The 23,545-nt window shown below is 36.6% G+C and overlaps 1 protein-coding gene across 1 annotated transcript; it reads right to left on the reverse strand.

Moving 5' to 3' along the window:
* Window positions 1-262: 262 nt before the first annotated feature.
* si:dkey-119m7.4 (uncharacterized protein LOC560629 homolog) lies at window positions 263-15,338 on the reverse strand. The gene is made up of 10 exons (XM_051137913.1): window positions 14,692-15,338; window positions 13,437-13,540; window positions 10,632-10,786; window positions 10,196-10,364; window positions 9,915-10,041; window positions 7,627-7,733; window positions 6,857-7,068; window positions 5,983-6,091; window positions 4,539-4,751; window positions 263-790 (listed from the first exon to the last, which is right to left on the reverse strand). Exons 1-10 carry the CDS (start codon window positions 15,037-15,039, stop codon window positions 718-720), a joined length of 1,617 nt encoding a protein of 538 aa, XP_050993870.1. The 5' UTR covers window positions 15,040-15,338; the 3' UTR covers window positions 263-717.
* Window positions 15,339-23,545: the final 8,207 nt, after the last annotated feature.

Genomic DNA, 23,545 nt, shown 5'->3' on the forward strand with positions numbered 1-23,545 from the left:
TTTATAATAATGCCTATGGAATGTCCCCATAAAAGTACCAGTGTGTGTGTGTGTGTATTTACATCACTACTAGCTCTCACACTTACAAAACGAATCAAAATGAGTCACATTAAAAAAAAAAAAAAAAGATGCAGCCTATAACTGCACATATCCAAAAATTCACAAACCTGGCAAGCAGAGTAAAACACAGCTGGAGATTAACTGGTCTCTTAAAATGCAAGACTTCAAATTTATCCATTAAAAAAAAAAAAAAAAACTCAGCCCAACAACAATAAAACCAACATAAAAATGACATCATATCAATGTATATTATTGTACAATTGTGATAAAACTGCTTCCAATCCAAGATCAGTAATGTATATCTCTTGCCTACATTTTGCTGCATTCCATACTACACTCTCAAAAAAAAAAAGGTACAAGTCACAGGGGCAGTACGCTTTCAAAAGATACTAATATGTTCACTGTAGGTACTAATATGTATTTTTAAAGTAATAATATGCACATTTAAGGCACTAATATGTACAATTTAGTGGTAAACAAGGTACAAAGATGTACCTCTTAGCTTTTGTTACTTTTGTTGTTTTATGCCTTGTACATTTTTTTCTAAGAGTGCACGTTACATTCAGGTACTCCTGGACAGAAAAGTTGGAAATGACACATGAAAAGTCTTTCCTTCTGAAATGGTTGTTTGGTGACAGTCTACTGTAGGCTCACAGTTCAGAGGATGACGTCAGGGTTCTGTTTGGGACACTCTTCATACAAAGCATGTTGTGACTTCTCAGCCATAGCGCTGTAAGGCAAATGAGGGCAAAGATCAACCACATTTCATGTGTATCAGGTTTAACTGTGATCTGCTCTGAATAAAATATGTTCTTAATAAAACAGTGTGGCTTTCTTGAGGTGGTTAAAGAGCTTAGTTGTTTTGATTTGTAGTTTATGTTCTATCCAGCCTTCCTTATTAAAAAAAAAAATGGAAAGGGGAGGGGGTGGGGGGGATCCAAATCCCGGGGACAGAAAATAATTTTTAACATATTTCTTGTGAGGGTGCTGGCAACATGTTGGCATCCTATTGTAAGTGTCAAGGACTAACCACAACCAGTACAAATAAAATACTCAAAACAACAAGAAATTAATTAACAGTCTTCCAATACGTGTTCAAAACTTAATAAAACATTGTAAACTGCAGGAATGCACATTTATGAAATCTCCAAGGGTAAATGAAAACAAGGCCCAAATGGAATCTGCTGATGTTTTCAGCATTTCTGTGTGGATTTGGGCGGAGAATCTGCAGAATGGATTAGAGCAGAACACTACTATTATTATTATTACTATTATTATTTTGCAAAAAATGTACAGCACATCAAAGAGTATATCACTATAGCTGAGAGAAATGCTAATTATCAATAAGTGTTGACAATCTTTTTATGGTTTAACTTTAGCACTTCTGTATCGATACAATAAATGTCACAAAATAGTAGTTTCAAAACATTTTGTCGAAAAGAAAAAAAAAGATTTAATGCATAATGTGATTTTGCTTTGTAATGTTCAAAGGTGTGTTAAATCTGTTCGGACTTCATATAGCGGAATGGCCCAAAAATCTAAACTCTTAATATTCACTATCAGTATTTTTATGGTCTCATAAACTTTATGTTGCATACTACAGTTGAATGAGCCAAGTCATTTCAGGGCAGCATTTCTCTGCCAAGTCAAATTGTGGTTGGTTTGACACCATGTCACAGGGTTTAAATGAAGATTTTCGCTGTAAGAGACAAAAACAACTTTGTGCACCAAAAACCACTCCTTTCCTGGTAAAAAAAAGGTAATGCATGCATTGAGCAGGGGTGCTCAACCGTGTTAATGGAAATCTACCTTCCTGCAGAGTTCAGATCCAACCCTGATCAAACACACCTGAACCAGCTAATTAGAACTGAAGGAGCACTTGATAATTACAGACAGGTGTGTTTGATCAGGGTTGGAACTAAACTCTGCAGGAAGGTAGTTCTCCAGGAACAGGGTTGGGCACTCTTGATGTACAGTACATGCATTTCCTGGAAAACCCACACTACTGGATGTTTTGACTATGTCATAGATTTACAAAAAGGAGAAAATGGCGGCCTGAGCGATTTCAACATGCTGTCAGAGACCATAACGTACATAATAACGCATATGAGAATAACTTTATTCTTTGTTTGCTGAAATTGCCAAGTGATTTTTATAAAATGTAGATCAGTATTTTCTCAGTTGTTTAAAAGATTAAGGCAATTATCAATGGTTGACAAAATGTGTAATTTTCAAATAAATGTTGATACGTTTTTACGTGATTTTGTTATTTAATTAACTCTGCTGATTTTGACTCATAAGAATATGCTTTTTTTCCTCATAAGAATAAGCTCATAAATGTATAGGTTTTACCTGTAAAAGACTAATTAGATGGAAATGAGTAAATTCCGCAGACAGTGATAATGTATTTTCACTTTGTAAAAACTCTGTTGATAACCGAACAGTGCTGGAAACTGTATTCTTGGATGGAAACAAAGATCAGGTCCTGCAATGACGTGCTTTGACATCACATCGCTGTATCTTCACAGGCATGCATGGAGCCAAAGAGAAGAAGCAGCACCACAGAGAGTCGGACACAGCAAAGTGTGCAAATATTTTGTGAAAAAACAATCTATCCTGTCATGTGTGATACATGAAAGACATAAACTGCAGTGAAAAGTAACCAGTTACAATATAGTTACTACCTGTAGTACACTTAACCCACTAGTGTATGAGAGATAGGATTTTTTTTTTTTTTTTTTTTTATACAGTTGATAAGATTATCTTAAAAAGTACTAAAGAATAATTTTTAGTATATTAAGGACAAAATTACTGTGTGAAAATAAAGCACTCTAAGTACATTATGGAAGTGCACTTGTTTTTTACCAGGGTGTTAAAATAAGTGATTTTTAGTAGCCTAGTAGCCTGTTAAAAGAAGTGGTACAGTGTTAAAGTTGTTGTTACTGAAAGCTATTGATTGTGTCTATGTATGTTTTCATAATGTTAATGTTTTATGACAGATTAAAGCTTTGAAGTAATCTATGAGAAAATGACCCTAGTGAAAAATAAATATACTAAAACGTATTTAAAATACATTTATTTATGCTAAGTATACTACAAATACATTTACATCTTATGTACTTGTTAAAAATACCCTGCAATTGTACTTTTAGTATACTAAACTGGTAAATTTAAAGTCCAAAAGCTAAATTGGAACAACTAATTGTTGTAGTGCTGAAATCCAACTAAAGATATGCTTAAGTATATTAGAATTTGCTAAAGTGGAACTATTGGAAGTATACTTTAGGCACACTTTAAATATTTTGCATTTAAGAACTGATATTATTTAAAGATCATACAGTCCTCATCAACAGTGACATTAAAACATATTTTAGGCTTAATATTAAGAAATGTGCATTGTGCACAGGAAATATATGTGTGACAGAAATATACTGTATATTTTATATTATTATAATTTATATATTTTCACAATGAAAAAGACAGAGTAGATCATTGGATCAATTAGCAAAATAACCATTAAGTCCGAATCTAAAACAGATTATTTGTAAACATGGTAAAACGTGTTGAAAGAAGATAAGAATCCTACTCTTTCATTGCTAGCTAAAAGTAATAAAATAAAATGATGATGGGCATTCCAGATCTGCAAAAATCTGCAGAAATTTCAGAGGAGTTTTGCGGGCAAAGATCTCATGTGGGCTGACTGAAAACCAACATTAGCATGCTTAACAAATACTACATGTCTACATCAGTTGTCAAATGAACAGATTTTATACAGCTTTTCGTTCTAATCTAATGAATATTGATAATTACTCAGAACAGAATTACAATCTACTCTAAAAAGTGTCATAAAAACATTAAGGGTAACACTTTAGTTTAGGGACCCATTTGCACTATCAACTAGTTGCTTATTAGCATGCATATTATTAACATAAACTGCAGTGAAAAGTAACCAGTTACAATATAGTTACTACTTGTAGTACACTTAACCCACTAGTGTATGAGAGATGGGTTCAAGTGTACTAGAAGTGGTAACAATTATTATTTTTTTTAATACAGTTGATAAGATTATCTTAAAAAGTACTAAAGAATAGCACTCTAAGTACATTATGGAAGTGCACTTGTTTTTCACCAGGGTGTTAAAATAATGATTTTTAGTAGCCTAGTAGCCTGTTAAAAGAAGTGGCACAGTGTTAAAGTTGTTGTTACTGAAAGCCATTGATTGTGTCTATGTATGTATGTATGTATGTTTACATATTTATGTTTACATGTTTATCTGTACTTATAAAGCATATATGAATGCTTTAGTCTGCATTGACATATTTTAGATCCCTTAATCCCCATACCTAAACTACCTTACTAACTATTAATAAGCAGCAAATTATGAGGTTATTGTGAGGCAACAGTCATAGTTAATAGTTAGTTAATGGTGATCACATTAATATATTTGGCCTAGCACTCATAGGTGTGCAGTGTCTCACCTTACTCTGGTGCACTCCACATCCTCTATAGTGTCTGGCAGGGGCTTATGGGCCGTCTCAGGCAGAAACATAGTGAGGGCAGCACCTATGAGCGGGCACAGGCCGAATACCACCATGGGGGCGTGACGGCTGATGTTTCTCAAAAGGTAGATGATGGGTGCAATCACTCCACCTGCCCGTGCACACATCGAACCCATACCTATGCCGTTTTGTCTGAGAAGAAGAAAGAAATATGTTTCTGTATCTCACTGTATCTCAACTGAACACTAGGAGGTGTTTGAATATGGAGAAGTCTAATGTGTCCTAACCAGGCCTGATGCAACACAATAATTTGTCAGTAATGTGTCTGTTAATACTGCAAGTGAAAATGATGTGCAACAGAGTAAACCAAAAGCCAGTCACAACATATTATACAGTTATTTGGTGGGGCAGTAGTTTTGGATGAGCACTACCAACTGAACCACAGTAGAAGCAACCAATGAAATGGAATGTCACGGTTATGGGGTTTGTGGGTTATACCGTGTTTCTTTTGATATTACAAAACTTGTAAGTAGGTGTGGTCCATTCAAAACTATGACAAGCTTCATTGTCATAAAATCTGATTTACATGGCAGTCATCAAAATAATAATTTACACTGAATAAAAACCTCAAATTGCAGTCATAAATTGCTTAATTCCCTGAATTCTGTCCAAAACACAAATTAAACCAGCCTATTGAGTCTAGGTGGGTTTGCTGATCTTGGATTTTTTAAGCTTGTCTAGCTGGTCTCCCAGCCTGGGGTACGTTTCCCATACAACAACGTAACTCACTGATTAGTACAATGCATTGTTGTTGAAATGAACTAGCTTGTCACGACTGTTTCCCGAACACGGTTGCATCTCCGTCGTTTAAACCACATTAGTTTCAACAATGTACAGCCATTGTTAATGACGTCACTGAGTAATAACTTCTGCTATTTAACTGATTAGAGATCTCTAAAATGCAGTTATATTGAACATGGCATCTGATGACTATTTTACTATTTTTTTGTTTCCTGTCATTTCGCTTACAGAGGACGCAAAAAATACATAGATTAAAATGCATTTATATTTAGATAGAATAGAAGATATAGATTGCACTGCATGCTAGCTTGCTTACTGTGCCCAAGAGCACAATTTATTGAACCTATATGTCTTACTAACAAGGAACTATGCTTCTAACCACTGTTTGCGAATGTCCGTTTGAATTATGGTTTCCAGAAACACTGAATCACTGAACTATGTTGGTAACGACGGAACTTGAGACCATAGTTGGCTAACAATGCTTTTGGGAAACGCACCCCTGGACAAGTTGGCATTGCCCTTAAAGAAATATTTCATCCAAAAATAAGCATGAAGAAGAAAGAAAGTCATATAGCTTTGAGTATAAAGTTATCATACTTTGTGTAACTATTGTCTTGCTTACCTAATGACTGTTGGGAAGACCTCTGCTGAGTAAATGTACACAATGGACAGAGATGCTGTGATGCCGAACTTGCCCACCATGGCAAGTACAGTGCGAACGACAGACAGATCTATGAAGACAGAAATGATCAATGGATGATGTCTTTTATTTCCCAATTGCCTGGAGGAATAGTGTAACACACAAATCTTCATTCTAAATCTAAATTATTTTAATCATGACATCACTTTTAGTAAGTAAGTTATATAAACAGTTTGTTTATTAAAAAAAAAAAAAAAGGTTTTTAAATGTGGCTCAGAATTCCCCAGGCTTCTGTATCATCAACAGTAGTAAACAATGGCATGAACACTGAGGAGCTATGACATCATTACATCAAATGAAGCCTGTGGTCTGTTTATTGGATGGAATTATTATTATGTATTAGGTAAATCCAATGTTGCACCAATGCACTCTGTTACATGACATGCCAACATTTTTGGGGATTCTTTATGTTTCCTTCAGTTTAAAAAGTTGGGAATTTCTAGATAGAGTATGTTAAAGTGACTAGTAAACATGTTGATACGCTTCTTTCGTGCTACTTTTCCACCAACAGTGTGACGAAGGTGGATCTTGGCTGGGAAAAAAGGCTCTGCATTGTCCTCTAAAACTTGCTGAACTCAAACTAGGGGACATTAATGTCAAAGGCATAATGTCTGGTAACTACGTTTTCAGAAGAATAACAACTTGATAAGTAAGATTGGTAAGATTATAAGATAAGACTGGTAAGACTGATGCAAAACAAAAATGCACAGCACAAAATTAGCTCAATTATAATCAGCAAAAAGTACAAGTGATTTTAGAGCTGTAGTTAAGTAAAGGATTGGTTTTTTTTACCTACCATCTGGAATGAATATGGTGAGAAGGCAGGCCAGGCCGCCTACTGCCAAGAATGCTAACTGGGATATCCTGCGTGAGCGGTTTAGGGTGAAGAGAGTAATGGTACGTGCTGGCATCTCCACCAAGCCAAAGATCATCTGTGTCAGGTAGATATTCATACCAAAGTCTGAAATATTGAGTGACAGCCCATAGTACACCAGGACATTCACAAACCTGTAACAAACAAAATATGTCACTATCTTGTGAAACAGGAAGCTATAGGGCACTCCTGTTATGTAGCACCCTTTAAACTCTGTACCCAACTTTTTGGGAAGACAGTTTTGTTTTCAGTTATTTTGAAACATAAAAGGGAAACATGTAAAACTTATGAGAAACGAGAGTGACAGCAGGAAATGTTGGAAAATATGACTGAAATGGATTATAACCAAAAGCCCACCCCTGAAAATTTCTTCAACAGCTTTTGTAAACAGAAATCATTGTGGTGTTTTGATATGAGGGTTATTCTACTGTCATTTTTCATTTATTTAGAGGTAGTCATGCAATTTATGTTCTTCAGACTGAGAGTTTTAGAGTAATTCTCTTAATCTATTACTTTTCACTCCTTACACATCACTCCCTTTCAAACATATCAATATTTTCTTTATATTATTTTTAGACTGAACATTTTAGACCTGATTTTGAATACAGGAACAATGGTTCATGAAGTCCAACTATTAAATCATTCTTTTTGAGCTCAAGTTGGGTTATTTCCAATGAACTGTGCATTTTTACCACAAGTAGAAGAGAATGAGGGACTGTTTCCTCATTTTGGGTGTTCGGACCAAATCGATGACAGTGTACTTCCGCAGGTCTTGCAGTTTCTCTGAGTTTTTAGGGCTCTGTAAAACAAAAGAAACACATTTCAAGTACTCTTAGACTAGATACCTCTAGTACAAGCTGGAGACTGAGACTCTTTTGAATATGTGACAAAAGAGAGCTGCAACTCAGTTAAATGGCAGATAAAATGCAAATACAACTGCTATGCCGTATAGGAAAATTTAGTTTGACGTGGTAACTGTTTTACACTTCAAAACTGACAACAGATCCAAGATGACTATAAACTGGTCCAAGATGGTTTGGGTGCCAGCAGGCTAAATTACTTGCTGGTGATCAAAAGTGTCAACATTTTAAACCAGCTAGTAAAACACAGCTACCAAATTAACATGTAAGTTTACACAAAAATAAAAACTCTGTGCATATTTGCTCACTCTCAGGTTGTTCCAAACCTGTACAACTTTTTCCAAGGAACACAAAATGAGTACACAACGTACTCATTCATTTTCCATTCAATTAATATGAATGTGGACTTTGACAAAACACAAAAAGACTGAACTATTATCCACAAGTTTCCTACGCCCCATGAGCCCTTGCATCAAAAGTGGGAGCGTCTTCCGGTTTGAAGTAAACAAGCGGGACGTAACACTCATTCATTCAACAGCTGACAGTAGTGATGGGCAAATGAAGCCTCTTAAAGCACCGACATTTCATCTGACCATTTCGGGAAAAGATTCAAAGCTTAAAGTAAGTCGAAAACAGTGCGATCTGGTGGTTAGCAAAAAATAAAGCAGCCAGAAGCATGTGAAAGAAACACAGTCGGACGAAGCATTCACCACACATTTCACAGATCGACTAATTTACGTGCACAAATATAAGTCTAACAGTCTGTGTGTTTGTTTGTTGAATTTCTGTCTCTGATAAATTTATTTACCCATTAAACTGTGGCATTAAATGCTAGTACGAATATCTGATGTAACAGAAGAATAATGTACACATGAAGTGCATAAGGCAAATATTTAATTTTCCTGAAATAATTTGTATTTTTCATATTACTTGTATGACTGGGAATTTAAAAATATAAATGAATAAGTAATATCTGGGGGTTTAAACCGACACTGGAGAGAACCGGGACTGGAGAGAAAGTGAGGCTTTGTTTGTCCTTGGTTTCGTGATTTCTACGTTCGAGGCTTCATCTGGCACACCCCGTAACACAAGCTCCGATGCCTTGGTTCAAATGTCACATCACTAGTTAACAGTCACTCAAAATTTTAGCGATCCAAACTTCACAAAACTTCGAACAACACATGTTGTCCCTGAACGCCGTAACAACATCTCTCATAAAGGTTTGCAACTTTACAAGGTAAACAATGATCCGAAAAACACTTTGCCTCTCGCTAATTAGCACACAAAATACCATTGGTATATTACTACTGCCGCCTCACCGGAAGTTGTACCCACATTCTTTTTTACAGTAGCACCCCTCGGAAACAGGTGGATAGCTTCATAAAAGCAGTCCATGGTTCTACTATATTCCAACTCATCATTCTCTCATTTGTGGCAGTAGTTGAAATTTTGACTCTAATAACCATACAAACAGAAGTTAACTTTAGGAAATGAAAGAAAGTGGCGTCAAATGTTAAAGTTAGTGGGTTAGAATCTAGCACTCAGATATGTATACATCATGACTGCGTATTTTGGATGTTTCCCTTATTGGACACGATCAGCTCAGGTCATGGAGTACCCTACTAATCAGCTCATGAAGTAATTCAGCCATGTTAAATAAGGGATATCCAAAATGTGCAGTGCTGAGGGGACTTTGAGAATTGTTCAAAAACCTTGGATGCTTTTGTGTTGTTTATGAAGCTCACATTTCCATTAATTGTACTGGATCAGTGCATTATTTTTCTTTTGCACTCCATGAAAGAAAGACTGTCATATGGGTTTAAAAATGACATGAGGATGATGAACGATGATAAATGTTTGGAGGAACTATTCCTATGTTTTTTCACTTGGATTTCCAGATAAATCTAACCCCATGTGTCTTCACCCGTGGGCAGTGCCTGAAACCAAGGAGGAGTAAAGCGGAACAGACGCTATAATTCTTCTTGGAAAACAAGCTTTAATCTTTGGTTTGTTAATTTTACAAGTCAGTAAAACAGTCTCTTCCTATCTGGCCAGATAGGAAGATAGTAAGCTGCAATAAGGACAAGATTTTATGCTTATAGTCAAAGAGTATGCTATACCTGACAGAGCTCAATGTCATCATCTACCAGAGGTTTGCCATTAGTAAGTGCTGCCTTATGAATCAGATCCAGTGCCTCTTCATGCTTGTTATTGGCCATTAACCAACGGGCAGACTTAGGAAGCACCCTGAGAATGCACAAACAAAAAACATACATGAATAACAAGAATACATCCAAGAACATGAGCTACAGTAGCCTCAAGAGTACCTGGACCATTTTGGACACTTAAATCACAAATCACATTGTGGCTTTTTGGTGTTTTCAGCTTATGTGCAACTCACCAGATATAGAACAGGAAGAGGAAGCTTGGGGCAGATATGGCCAACTGCAGCTTGCGCCAGTCTCGGATGAGGTAGGCCACACCTGCAAGCAAAATGTAGCCAAAACCGAAGAAGTAATCTGTGATGACACCTGCCAACATGCGCTTTTTCGGGCCTGTCCACTCTGTGCCTGCAGAATGAAAAGACAAAATGCACACAGTGGACAATAAACTACACTTACAGTAAACCAGAAGATCCCAGTGCCAGCAGAAGTTGTGTTAAGCCTAAACATTATCACAGACACTGTTGAGTCTGCTCTCTAACCACAGTACAATTTGAAAGATATGTATTCTTCTCATTATTAAGAAAATTCTCTTGCCACTACAATGATAATGCTCGATACAATTTCTTTTTCACAGATCATTTTAAGACGTTAATCTGTGGATCTGTTACTCACCCAATACAAACGCATTCATGATCACTGCGGAAATAGTCATGCCCACCACAAAGCGAAGCAGGACGTATATGTAGAAATTTGGGGCGAAAGCTACCCCCACTCCAAAGATGGCTTGTACTGCTAGACCAATTAATATGATCATTCTGCGGCCATACCTGAAACAGAATTAAACCGTAGGTCATTTCAGACATACACTACTGTGTGATTAAGCTCAATTAGTAATATGTTCCTAGAAAAGAGGTTTGCACTGGTCAAAAAAAAACATTCCTAACTAATTGCATTTATGCAATTAAGTATCTGGAAACATATTCAAGTAAGTATTTTTTATTAATTTTCCATAAAAAGTACTTATTTTAAAAGTACGCTAAAGTATACTTCGCTGACAATGGTGCTAGTAACACAAAAGTCATGAGTTTGTTTTCTAGGTAATGACTGGACTGATAAAATGAATACCTGCTGGATGCAATGTTGCTTTGAGTAAAATTATCATCTTCACTTGCCCTGCATCTAATTAAACTCCTGCTTGATGCAGACTGCAGTGTGAAGACACAGAGGATTTTAAGGCAGATTAGTTGTTTTTAATGTGCACATACATTACACACATGGCCTAAAACTAACTTTTTCCCACACCTGCCAATTTTTTTTTTTACCGGCCATGAAACGCTTTTTGCAAAAACTGGCAGTTATTACTTCTACAATAACTAAACATATTTACAATGGTTTTAATTTGTCCTGCTACTGGTGTCTCTACACTGTAAAAAAAAAAAAACACAATTTGTTGAGTCAGCTTAAAATAATTTGTTACCCTGCTGCCTTAAAATTTTAAGTTCAGTCAACTCAAATAAGTTTAGTCAACTTGAAATGTTAAGTTGTATTGAGTAACAACTTAGATATTTGTGTTTGTTAAACTTAAAAGCTAGGTAAGTAACCCAGCTGCCTTAAAATTTTAAGTTGAATCAACTCAAATATCTATATATAAGTTGTCACTTAGCATAACTTAACATTTCAAGTTAAACTTTTTGGAGTTGACTGAAAATAAAATTTTAAGGCAGGTTTTTTCAGGTAACAAATTATTTTAAGTTGACTCAACAAATCGTTTTTTACAGTGTATTAGATGCATTTTCCCTCAATTTTACCTATTAATTATAGCCATTCAACATTACAGTATAATTGAAAGCTATTATTTTCTATTTTTAGGAAAAAATATATTTTTAGGTCTTCAAATAAACTATGAATTGTATATGCATACACTATACAGATTAATCTTTATGCAAGCTACAAAAGTTAATCAGCGACTAAAGCAGTCGTGTGATGATTTCTCTTTTTCTTTTGTTCTTTGATTTACGTCAATGACAGACTTAATCAGGTTAGGTTTCACTTTAAAACCTGATGTACATGATGCAGATCTGGCACATATCCAATTTTCTCCATCTCTTTATGGTCATTTAAGACTTTATAACTCATTTAAGAATACGTTCACGAGGTAACTTACCAAAACTGTGAATTTTGACATAACTGTGTGTGTTTTTGTCCGTTGAAGACTACCGTTTTTGGTGGTGTAAACCCAGGTATGTGCTGCCACACATACCTGAGTTACTGGGTTGGATTGCCACACAATCTTCTCAGGTAAAACTTATTAGAACTGTGTCTAGGGACAAGGTGGCCATCGCATTGCTCTGACCTTTGTGTTCCATTATTTGATTCGCTCTTGCCGCTTATGACAGAACAGCTAATAACAATGATCTTGTGTTCGGAAAAGATTATTTTATTTGCTTATATCAGAAACAGTGAATCTCTTTAAAAACTGGCTGTTGTTTTTAGTACATTGCATTGTTAGATTCATAAAAGTTTTACGTGACTGACAACTGGCGACTGACACTGTTAAATATACTCACCAATGCCGAGTTTCTACTTGCATTTGGCGCTTGACGAGTGTTAATTTTAGGCCCTGGGTACACAAATATGCATTGTGCTACAGTCTGTAACAAGGAGTACTTGTAATGTTTTGACATAAAACATATGATCCAGCCTACATTAAATATGTGTTTACTTGCACTGAGGATAAACATGCCAACCACAATATTGTTTGTGTGGTGAATTGTTAACTGCCAAGAGCATGAAACCATCAAAGTTCATTTTTATACTATATTGGATCCAGTGTATAATCTTAGTCCTGAAGCAAAGCCTGTTGAGAACCACATACAGTAGATGTTGCACAGTCTCATGTAAATATCTGTAGTCTTTCCAGTATTTTAGAGCATTCCATTTCACATTCTCCCTTCAGTTCATTCACACCACAGTGCCGCTATTGTCTGTTCAGCTCTGAAATGTGAACATGTGCTGCTTATTTGATCCGCTCTCTAAAACTACTGATTTCCAATACTGCAGAAACCTTCTGATTTCACTATACCACAACATTTGCTAGCCAAATAAGCACTTCTGCCTATTAATATCAGTAAATAAAACCAGAAATAGAAGTCTGCACACAGAACAGAAGCCTTCCCAGCCTTCTCAAAAGTGTGACAGAGCATGAACTGTCTTTCTTATAGACAGAGGTGCATTTGTCAGCTTGCTGAATAGGTGTGTTCAGAGTTTTTCTGGGACTTGTTTATGTAAAATATCCAAAGCTTCCTGGTATTTAAGCTCTTGTCCAGGCACGCGCAGCTCACAAATCATCTTATGTCAATCAAACGGTTTCTAACTTGATATCATTCCTTGAATTTTAGATCCCAGTTTTTCCACTGCAGTGGAATGTGTGAAAGAGACTCTATGCATGTAAAGTTACCTTGAGATTCTCCTACTTACTTATCAGCAAGGGCACCAAACAGGACAGCACCAACCAGCAGCCCAAACATATAGATAGAAGATCCAATGCTGTTCAAAGTGGCATTTTCACACACAAGATCCCACTGTAAAAAAAAAAAAAAAAACATTGTTATACTTCATAATCAGGTCATACAAGCTAGTTTGTGGAACATTATGGCTAGCTGTTGTTGGTCCAAGGTGGTTTATCAGTCTTAATAAGCTTGGTCAAGATGGCCTGCTATCCCTAAAAAAGTCCAACAGTTGGTACAGTAGCCGCTGATCATGCATCTAGACTAACTAATGACAAGCTTATCACCAGATATAATCAACTATTACTGGAAACTGTTTCAGTTATTTTTTTCAGTAGGGATTTAATGAGCCAACTCCTAGAAAAAAAAAGTGCAAAAATTGTACCTTTAGAGGTACAACGGCTTGTCACTGTTGCAGTATCTTTAAAGGGAAAATTTTGTACCTTATCTCCCCTACAAGAATGATATTATTACGTTAGCACTGTATATTTACCCCATATATTTATCACTCTTTAGGTATAAAGATGGGCCATTTGAAAGTACTGCCATAGTGACAACCTTTTTCTTCATTTGTTTCAGAAACTCGGTCCTAGAGATCTACTAGACACCCCACGAAATTTGGTTTTATTATAGTAAAAGTAGTAACCATGTTTTTTGGCATGTTGATTACCATTTTTATAACCACAGTTTTAATACAAATACCATGGTTAAACTATAGTTAGTGTAGCAAAACCATGGTTAATTTGTGGTCACCATGGTTTAACTACAATAACCATGTTTTTTTTTTGTAATAAAACCATGGTTATTTTTTGTAAGGGACACCAAACTTTCTTCCACCTCAGCCCAACAGCTGGACAGGAGAGAGCAGTATCAGATAGGTAGCCCCCGTTGTGAGGTTGGGCAAATATCCAGCGTTTGTAAATCAAAGCAGGTTCTGCCAGGATGTCCTGCTGTGAGCAACCCATCTCTCTGGTCACATGTCGCAAAAGGAACGCAGTTCCATTGGTCTGTCTTGAAGTCCTGTGAGCTACACCTCTTCAATGAATCATTGAAGGCCAGAAATTCTCAATGCAGTCTGCACTTAAGAAGTCTAAACCACAATACATGACTGGCTCCGATAGTACCAGAAAGAGAGACGCGTTAAGAAAGAGCAACGCTTTGCATGTTACATCACCAAACCACCACATCCTGTTATACAACCGTGATGTTCTGAGATTAGCACTCACCTCTGTGACGATAGTGCTGAGAAAGACTTCCTTGCTGAATTCCCATCCTCCAGTGCAGCCGTTTGAAGTAGACGAGTGCTCAGTAATTGCTGGAGTGTGATTAAGCTGGGACTGAAAGGGCTTGCAGGACTCCCCAGGAGCAATGCTGAAGTTGAAGCCCAGACTGGGGCCATCACCGTCACCCATAGGCAAGGCAGATCTGCACAGGTGAGGGGGTACGGCCCCAGTGAAGACAGACACCAACATGTGGAAGGCCAAGAAGATCTGTGGGAGGCAGATCCACACATAAAGCGTCTTCTGGAAGCGTCCAAACCCTCCAATCCGGTCCAGGACTTCGTCAAAATTCATCCTGCCTTTCCTTGAATCTCACTTCATGAAAACTTACACAGCATCTATTCAGGTGATGATGCCAGGGCCCAGGAGTCTTAGGACACAACAGAAGTTGGTGTGTAAGTGTACATGTGCGTAATGCTCTAAATGACGTCAGGTCAGTATTATGTGATATTATCAATGCTATGAAATTGAGCTCTGGGTACGGCTAGGAGGGACAGATGCGTGTGAATGGCTGGTGCAGGTCTCCTCACACCTGTAGCAGAAAGAGGGAGGGAGTGAGGGAGAAGGAGAGACGGAGAGCGCCGCAGCGGAGTTCTGACTGTTTGGAGTGTTTGAGGGAAATATAAGGAGGGGAGGGCTGGGAGTGACCCAGATATCTGAAATTAGCCAGTGAGCATAAAGGGGAGGGACAATTGAGTGAGGGGGCGGAGATACTGTCTCTGACAGGAGGGAAAAATTACTTTCACACTCTCTCTCTATCTGCACTGCAAACTCGAATACACTGTTTCGTTCCTCTTCTCAGCAGCCTCCCCTTGCACTTGTTTCTTCCTCTTTATTTTCATTTCATTCACAGACTTCATGTCTGTGCGTGAGTGAGCAGAGGAAGTGTAAGAGAAAGTAAAGGAGGTTTGATTGGTGCATAGTCATGTCTCTCCAACATAAATGGTTTCTTTTTCACTACTTTACGCACAAGAATTGTGGGCCACACTTAAGTTTGGGTACCAGTTCTCACTATTAACTATTAACTATGCCTCAATAAACTCCTAATTTGCTGCTTATTAATACTTAATAAGGTAGCTGTTAAGTTGAGGTATGGTGTAGGATTAAGGGATCTAAAATATGGTTTAGCAGAAAAAAGCATTAATATGTGCTTTATAAGTACTAATAAACTGTCAATATGCTAGTAATATGCATATTAATAAGCAACTAGTAATAGTGACTATTGGTCGCTAAACTGAAGTGTTACAGAATTATGTTCCTTGACCTATGAAAGAGCAACATCTGAGCAACAAACTTTCCCTCTTTATTGAGGTATTTCAGCACAAACTTATTCTGATGAAAAGCAAATTATGCAATATTAATTAAATGATCTGCACTGATAAAAATGATTTTGTGGTGAAGTAAATTCTACATGAAAACAAATGTAATTTCTACATTAATTTCAGGCAAGAATTAAAAAATTAAAGTGAATTCTATATTAGTACTTAATTAAAGCTTGTAGATATTAAAGTTTGTACTTATAAGTATATTTTACTTGAAATCGTTTGTTAGTTTTACAAGGATTAATATCAAAGTTATGATACTGTTTTTCCCATCATGCACTGGGCCATGAATATTTATAAAGGTAAAATTCTTCACTGTTTTCAGGTTGTATTTACAGTGTTTTGTGGTTGCTTTTGTTGTTAGGTTTAGTAATTTACTGTTTTGTGGCATCTGAAGTTAATTTTCTACACTGTAAAAGGTTTCACCAGTTTTAGCTTAAAAACATAAGTTAGCAGCTGCCTTAAAATTGTAAGTTAAATCAACTTAAAAGTACAAGTAATTTCAACTAATCAGATACATCAACTTAAAAGTACAAGTAATTTTAACTCACTTTATTGTTTAAGTTGTTTTAACTTAAAGGCAGCTTTTTTCAGTGAAAATTTTGTTTGTAAAGGATAAAAATAATAGTTCATTTTTGTCGCTGCATTTCCTACAGATTTCTGCTGGTTCGAAATAGGATACAGATAAAGCAGTGCTGTAAGATTACATTTGATTGAATCCATTATTGAGATAGTAACTGCATGTGTAAATAAGTGTTGTACCTGTTAAAATTATGCTTTCATCCGAAAATATTCAGTATCTTGTAGGAGCATACAAATTCCTTGAAAACTATCCTCCTAAACCTCCCACTCATGTATATTGCTATCAGTATAATCTTGACATTCTTTCTGATCTCAGTGATCCATCAATATCAAGCTAGCTGACTAGTTTAACATTTGAGTTCTTGCTAAAGATGCAGTTATATTACGGGCCATTGGCATGAATTGTACTTGTGATGGAGCGATAGTGGAGCGCTCTTGGAGTGAAAACCACGACTCTCCGGCTTTTAAAAAATCCGCTCCTCACTCCATTCAAAATCACACCGCTCCACTCCGCGCTTCGTTCCCACTCCGCTCTGCTCACATACTCTGTTCATGACCAAGCAAACAGATAACAAATCTGAGACAGACAGCCTGCACTTCTGTAATGATCCGCCACTCTCTGTCTTTGCCTTTCTTTTATCACTTCTATGTGGCTGGAGTTTGAGGATGAAATAGGTCAATTGGACAGATAATGTTGCGAAAAATGTGAAAGATGTAGGGCTAGCAGGATCATAGTGGGGGAGATGAAATGACTTAAGGGGGAGTAATGTGGCTGCTGTTTTTCAGCATTCTTCAAAGAGGTGTGCATGTGGGATAAGCCACACACCCATTCACACTGACTCAATGAAAGGGTGTCTCTTCAGTTATGGGAAGGAAAAAAACAGATTTAAACTTTTTTTGATGTTTAAAGATATTCACATTGTTATATGTCTTTTAATCTTTGTCCTAGGTGACAGTGACAGTAAAAGTGACAAGTGGCCAAGTATGGTGTCCCATACTTGGAATTTGTTCTCTGCCTTTAACCCAGGGGGGGCCAAACTCGGTCCTGGAGGGCCGGTGTCCTGCAAAGTTTAGTTTCAACTTACCTCAATACACATTCCAGGAAGTTTCTACCATGTAAGCGCTTGATTAGCTAGGTGTGTATAATTGGGGTTGGAGCTAAACTCTGCAAGACACCGGCCCTTCTAGGACCGAGTTTGGGCACCCCTGATTTAACCTATTTAAGTGCACACACACAGCAGTAAGCAGTGAACAAACACACACACACATGCCGTGAACACACAGTTTTGCTCCAGCGCCTAGGGAGCAGTTGGTTCAGTGCCTTGCTCAAGGGTCTCACCTCAGTTGTGCTATTGAGGGTGGAAGAGAGCGCTGTACAATTACTCCCCCCACCTACAATCACTGCCAGTACCGAGACTCAGACCCAGACTTTCAATCTTAAGATATGAAAATCCATCAGTATTATTGCATGTATTACATTATTATTACATCATAAATTATCAATTAAAATAATATTAATGCATTGTTTTCATCATGATCAATAATTTTGACCAACTTTTCAACATACCTTTTTTCCATGGTGATGTGTCAGTCAAGAGCAAAGGTAAGATAACATAAATATGAAAGATGTGATATTAAAAAAGCTAAATATAATACATAAATATCACTTGTGAAAACAATACTTTCAATGTGTGTGATTTCTGATTCAAGTGACGATTCACTCAAAAAGTAAAATTCTGTCATGATTTACTCATGTCTTTCTAAAGTTTCCATGTAGTTTTTAACTGTACCATCCTTTAATAACAGTCTCTTTGGAAAACCTAGATAACAATGCAGTTAGACTGAAATAATCAGGGCTCTTGTTGAAAAGAAGCATAAGGTTTGACAAACTTTCAAATATTTTTTTACAATTGCATCTGGTTGTCAAGAGTAATAAACTCTAACCCATGTTTTTCTTTTGACTGGGTAGGCCAAGTTTCTGAACAGAATATTGTAGGCATGTGTAAACGTTGGCAGTCATGTATTCACGTAGTCTCATGTCAAAAATTTACAGAAGTTCAGAAGAAGTTGTTTTCACAGGATATTTTCATTAAATATTCTTTTTAAACTGAGACAGTTCCCATTTCTAACCATTAGTGAATGTTTTTATAACGTATCAAATTTAAATTCTATTATATAACCCTTTAAAAATGGTTGTGAATTACAATCAAATGACATAAGAGAATTGGAATGCCGGTCAACAGGAACCACACTGTAGCCCCTCTCAGCAGAGTTGAAATACTTGCTTATACTCCTGTGTTCAGAGTACTTAAACAGATCTTTTCTGTCGTAGGTTGGTCGACAAAACAGCTTCTAACAGGAATACAGCATGCACAGACATACATCATCTGCATTCATTTTTACAGGCTACAGTGATCATAATTTACAAAATGGCTGTAAATGCAGAGAATTTGTAAATAGAGAGTAAATACACAAAGTATAAAGTACTCATTGGGGAACATTTCAGTAATTTTACTAGAATTCCTCAGTTTGTTTCTGAATTTGTATTTCAGGGGAAAACATTTATTAGGATTACAAAGTCATCCAGTGATGGTGACAATGAGAGTGCGTTAAAAGAAGTCAAATCCCTTATAGTGATTAGAACCCTATTCTAGCTCTGTCATTTTCTAAATGATGCTTTATTAACATAGTTCGGGTAATCAACCAATTTGGCACAGGTGGAGCTTGTTTAAGTTAATCATCTTAACAAGCACTAATATATGTATATATATATATATATATATATATATTTATATATATATATATATATATATATATATATATATATATGTATATATGTCCTCAAATCTGATTGGGTGATAACGGTGCGATAAAAGAGTAATATCACTCCAACAGCCATTTCACAGCGACTGACATGACGGACGCCCAAATCCAGTATCATTTTATATATACTACTGTTTTTGTGTCATGGAAAGTAGATTTAAGAGTGCCAATATACAGCCATATCTCACGAGTGTGATATTGCTGTGATATTGATATTTTGCATCTGAACTCTCATATATATATATATATATATATATATATATATTAATATATGAGAGTTAAGATGCAAAAGCCTCTAAATTCATCTGACGTAATTTTTTAAAATTAGCATTTTTTTCTGGGTTCTTTGTATAGGTTTCTACGTAAGACTTGTTACTTCTGGTTGGGCTAAGGCTGGAATTTAGCGAGTATATATTTATTTATTTATTTATTTGTAATTTTTTTTTTCAGCCAACTTACCTCTGTCCGGCATCCCTCCTCCACCCCAGCCCCTCACTCTTAAACTATTCTCATCCTATACTAGGGATAGAGGGGTTCTCTGAGTTCGGCTATATTCCGGGTTTTGGAGCCCTCCCTCAAGACAGCATGCCAGATATGCTTACTGTTTGCTCAGTCCGATTATATGTAAGTGCAAACTCATGAAATGGTTCAGGTAATTTGGTAGGGAGCAAGATAATTCCAAAATGTTGTCAAACAAACATCAAAGAGTTAGTTCCTAAATAAAACCAAATTACTTATTAATGTGGTATTTAACCACGTTTTTGCAACCATGAAAAGTTTATAGAATGAGGAACTGATGCTGTGAATTGACATATTCAGTCTAAATGACCCAACTGAAAGTGAGCGAAGTTACAAAAAGTCTTGTCTTGGGGACTGGAGTAAAAATGTTCAGAATTCAGCCTGAAGACAAAAAGTACAATGATCATATAGGGATGGGCTAGGGTGGGCCAGAACTAGTCAAACAACTGAAGTTTTAACCACTGTGGTTTTAAAGTAGTCTTTCTTAAACCCCCACCCAGTATTCTGTATTTCTGCTGTAATTCTCACAACAAACATTCTGTGAACTAGATGTTCTTCACCCACAACAATTCATTTCTAATGGTTTTGAATGCAAGGATTACCCATTACATCAAAGTCCATTACATCAAAGCTCAGGTCTGATGGTTTGAACTAACCATAACCAAACACAGGCTAATCAAGCTCTTTAGAATTGCTTAAAAATCACATTAAGGTATAAAGCAGATTGCAAATAAACTGTTAAGGATAGATAGTCTCCAGGAGCAGGACCTCTGCACTAAAATGAATCATTCTGTATGCAGGACATGCATAATTTATTTTGTACCCCTCTGAACTGGAGCCTTTTATTTAAGGATTTTGATTGTTTGGGGGAATAAAAAGTAATAGTTTATTTATTTGTTCAGTTATTGACAAAAGTCTGTCAGTTATGATCAATGTCTGGTGGACATGTCATAATTATGCAGACATTTTTTAACACCAAGTACTCAGCTACTAGTCAGTTATAAAAGGCACATCAATAGACTGTATAAAGGTGCAGCTCTTGTGAAACTCTGTTCTGAGCTTATCATATAATCATGAGGGTAAGTGACTCAGAGTGAGTCACCATGAGATGAGTATGACATTGTAAATTAAAAACTGAGACTGATGAAAGACTTCATGCCACCTAATGTAAAATGCTTAAGGCATTTAAGAAATTGATGCACTTTATTTGCAGCTATCTTTGTCAAATGTAATACATACATTTCCAAAAAAGGTATAGAGAGAGAGAGAGAGAGAGAGAGGTCATTCTGTGGTAAAAAGAGGTCATTCTGTGGCTTTTTGTTTCCCGTTTTTTTAAGAACACTAAGAATTTTAGAAAGAAAGATAATAAAGAGTAAAAGTTTGCTTTTCCTCCTTGCTCATATGTCTTTTTTTCACTGTACAATAAAAGAATAAAAAAAATAACATTAATTTATTAATTTGTGTGTGTGTGTGTGTGTGCGCGCGCCATGTGAAGTGTGGCAAAGTATAATTGCAAGGAATGCATGTACTGGTGAGGAATGCTGAATAATAAAATGCTGTACTATTTATTATTTGGTTATATTTGCTCTGCTTTGGACCTCTGCAAATTCTGGTAGTTGCTTAAAGGTAAAATAGGGTGGGAGTTCCAGAATCCCCCCTGAGGCCAAAATTGAAGAGCTTATCTAATTCGGTCTTTTGACTGAGAGGTAGCCTCCTCTGTTGCTTTACAAAACAAGAAGTTGTTAAGACTTGTAGTTGTGACACAGCTTAGAGCTGTTTCAAAGCAGGTAAGACCTTTCTGATTAAATGCCAAACAGACTATCCAAAGAGAAGAACAAAAAGTTTTAGTGTCAAATTTCCAGCTGATTTACTTTTTACTTTTTGATAAAAACACAAATCTCAGTAATGCTCTCTAAAAATAAGAATAATGGTTTGTTTCAGTGAACCAGCTTAAAAACAGTACATCGGTTATTTTTACGTCATCATATATTTATTGTCATCTATGCTTTTAATGACCTTCCTGTAAACTGAATAAAAACGGGTGCACAAACACAGAAAAGTAGGAATCTAAATAATTTACATGCACAATCTTTCAGACATTTTTTTTTTCTTTTAGACTGAGCAGATCTTGTGGATCTGACTCGGAACAATTTTAAACAATTCAGTTTGTTTTGGTTCAATGGGTTCACTGTAAAAATCCAGTTTGTTCATGAACATCACTCGATAAAATGGCACAAAATGCAATATAAATCACAACATTTGGCACCTCTCAGAGATCTCATTTTCTCAAAGAAGAAGTTGTCTTTTAAGGGATGCTCACACAGCAATTTGTAGCAAATATCTGCTGCAGGATGGAGAAGGTTCCAGGATGGAGAAAGCTATGCATTAGCATTTCCATTTATCCATTTTTTTTTTTTTTTTTTTGGCTGGTCTATGCAGTGGCCGGAAGTAAATAATTCTTCAGCTTTTGCTCTTGGACACTCATTTAGTTTTGTGGCTGGGTACATGAAAATGTGTTTTTACAAGTGTCCCCAGATTGTTTCTATGGATGATTGGTCTATGGAACCTATAGACCATTTATTATACCATGTGGTAAACACCCCTTTCTGGGTGAGAGCAAAAACATGCTGTTTTTATGTGCGTGTTTTCAGCTACTCCCGAACACCATTTCCCAAATAGGCCTGTAACTTTATAGCTCAGGTCTCAGAAACTGCAGCAACAACAAAACAAAGAAAAGCCTGTTTATTGCATGTGTTCGTTTGCCGTTATTATACTGATCTGAATATTATCCAGTATGCTCACATACAGCCTATTACTTTAAAAAGAAAATATACAGAGAGTGCACATTTTTTGGGGCTTGGACTATGTTTTTGGTACAACTTTGGTTTGGCTTTATTTTATGGCCTGTGCAGACCTCAATGTAGACAGAGAGTGCCCTGGCCAGTTTTTGCTGTTCTAAAGATCATAATGTTCCTAAGCATAAAAATGACGTGACATGTGGCCAAATATGGTGTCCCATACCCTGAATTTGTGCTCTGCATTTCACCCATCCAAGTGCAGATGCACAGCAGTGAGTAGTGAACAAACACACACATACACACACACACACACAGCAGTGGGCAGTCTTTTTTGCTGTAGCGCCCGAGGAGCAGTTGTGGGGGTTCAGTGTCTTGCTCAAGGGTCTTGCCTCAGTCATGATATTGAAGAAAAGTGCTGTACATTCACTGCCCCCACCTATAATCGCTGCTGGTACAGTACCAAACTCGAACCCACAAACTTTGGGTTGCCATTAGGTCAAGAAAAATGATGACATTAACCGTGCAGTGTTCTAACACGCACTTCCAGAAATGCAATCAGCAGACTCAATAACTCAAAATCCTGTCTTGTATTCATCCTTGTTTAGAATAGCAGTCTAACGTAAAATAGTTAGCATGTACCGACTGTTGCTTTGGTGTATATATGCCAGCCACCAAGAACGTTTGATGACATTCTCATGGTGCCCTTTATTGGACGTGCACAGATACACATCAACACACATTTGTGATGTGATCTGG

The sequence above is a fragment of the Labeo rohita genome, chromosome 20 (assembly GCF_022985175.1).
Source record: "Labeo rohita strain BAU-BD-2019 chromosome 20, IGBB_LRoh.1.0, whole genome shotgun sequence".
In the NCBI taxonomy this organism is placed as follows: domain Eukaryota; kingdom Metazoa; phylum Chordata; class Actinopteri; order Cypriniformes; family Cyprinidae; genus Labeo; species Labeo rohita.